Below are 2,033 nucleotides of genomic sequence, written 5' to 3'. Positions count from 1 at the left end.
CGACTTTCTCCTATTCTTTGAAAATGTTCATACTTAGATGTATATGGTCTCCATTTTCACTCCAAGTCTTGCAATTATCCATTTGGTAGCATAGCCTCTCAGTCTGTGATCTCCTCAACTTGAATCTATCTGGAATTTATTTTTGTATGTGATGTGAAGTAGAGCTGCATTCTTGAGGATCTACTGATGGAGAATCAGTGGTGGTAACTTAACCTTTTGAAGAATGACAGATTGTAAAATATGTAAATTTTCTTATATGTTGATTGGGTTTAAGAAGATACGGGATAATAAAAATTCTTGTGAGCTTATGTTTAAAATGTTTTATAGTAATGAATGAGAAGGAGAGTCATACCTAAAGTTGTGATGTCTGGCTATATCATGATATTGATTCAAAGAAAGAGATCTTGCATCTTTATAAAGCTGTTATACTACTGTGGTATAGCGGAAAGAGCATTGGCTAGATTGAGTCCCGGCTCTACCATTTGTAAATTACTTGTTTTTTCTTTTCTTTTTTTTTAATTGCAGAGTGATGAGAGTAATTCCTAATTCATATACTGTATTAGCATGCTAATTTTTTTCAGAAACATAAAAAAAATTGGCATAGCAGCTCTTATGAAAATACTTCGGAGGGGGGAGGGAGCGGCTGGAAAACAAACAGAAAGCATGCGTTATTTGTGTAAAAATATGGTAGTTGTTGAGCCAATAAAATGTGATTATATATTTGTGTGTGCATATTTTATAAACTTTGAAGGACTTTGATGTTTAAGATCTAATAAAAATTAGGGAATCATTTTCTTGAAGATGGGTCATAAGTTTGCTCTGGAACCATCACATTGTCTCCATAAAAACTTAGATTTCCTCATAGTCTGTTTTGTGTAGGAAACAATTTTTTAAAAAAACTTTTACCTGTGGTACATCAAGCTGAATGATAGAGAGAAGGACTCTATTGTACATTATTCTACAAAACTGTTGTAGGTCTAAGGAAAAACAGTTTAACTGTTATTTCTTATGACTCTATTCTTGATATTATATTGTTAATATTACATTTTTAATATTTCATTTTCAGTTATATGATGTTGATTGATGGCACAAATGAAGTTTTTATGATTGATAGAGATAATTCAGTGTTTCATGTTTCAAATCTGGAATTTCCATTTCGTAAAGATCTTCGAATGCATTTATCAAATACTCTCTTGGATGGGGTAAGTCATATTTTATGTTTTTTAAAAAAATTAATGCCATTTTTCTTTCCCCTGCAAATAAATGTATATTTTTATTAGTTAAATAGGGAATTTAGAGATGAAACCAGTTTTTACTAGAGTGCTAAATTTTATCTATTTCTTACGTGTACTTATGAATTAATATCCTTATTAATAGGGGTTTGACAGCTTAATCTTTGAACCTAAATATATATTTTGAGATGTTTTCTTTAGTAAGAAAATTGTTAAAGCTATAGAAAGGAAGTTCAATGAATTTAGTATTGATCATTGTCACCCCACGAGAGTAAATGAACAGAATTAAATCTTAGTTGCTTTTGTTTTCTTTGTAATTGAAAAAATAATTCTTACTGAAGAAGACTAATTTCACTGGATTATTTTACTTGTCAGTTGAATTTTAATTCTGTGATACTACACATCACATTTTCATTGGCTCTTTAGCTATGTGGACTGATAGTTCTTGTTTAAAGAGAATTGTGCCTTCGAAGGCAACATTTTTACTTTTACATTTGAATTTTTAAGCCGTTAAGAATTTTCCCGTTCTGGAAAATCTGTATTTATAGAATGATAAAATTACTTGATTAAAAATGTTTTAACTTTCCAACTAGATGGTGCCCAGCCACCACCACTGACTGCTCTGTCAGGGATCACGATAGAGGGTCCTGGATAGAGCTGGAGAAAAATTTAGAACAAAATTCTAACTCACAAAGAAAAAACAGACTTACTGGTCTGAAAGACACTGGAGAAACCCTGAGAGTATGGCCCCCGGCTACCCTTTTAACTCAGTACTGAAGTCACTCCTGAGGTTCACCCTTC

General features: G+C 31.8%; 1 protein-coding gene across 1 annotated transcript in view; it reads left to right on the top strand.

Annotated features, from left to right (window-relative positions):
• Window positions 1-15: 15 nt before the first annotated feature.
• RNGTT (RNA guanylyltransferase and 5'-phosphatase) overlaps window positions 16-2,033 on the top strand; it is a 212,679-nt gene continuing 210,661 nt past the window's right edge. The window contains exon 1 of the mRNA XM_004388994.2: window positions 16-1,202. Within this exon, the coding sequence (XP_004389051.2) occupies window positions 1,071-1,202 (132 nt within the window). The 5' untranslated portion in view covers window positions 16-1,070. The remainder of the gene's footprint in view (window positions 1,203-2,033) is intronic.

The sequence above is a fragment of the Trichechus manatus genome, unplaced genomic scaffold (assembly GCF_000243295.1).
Source record: "Trichechus manatus latirostris isolate Lorelei unplaced genomic scaffold, TriManLat1.0 scaffold00226, whole genome shotgun sequence".
NCBI lineage: Eukaryota > Metazoa > Chordata > Mammalia > Sirenia > Trichechidae > Trichechus > Trichechus manatus.
The sequence above is the reverse complement of the archived record's forward strand: the minus strand, read 5'-3'. Positions and strand labels throughout refer to the sequence as shown.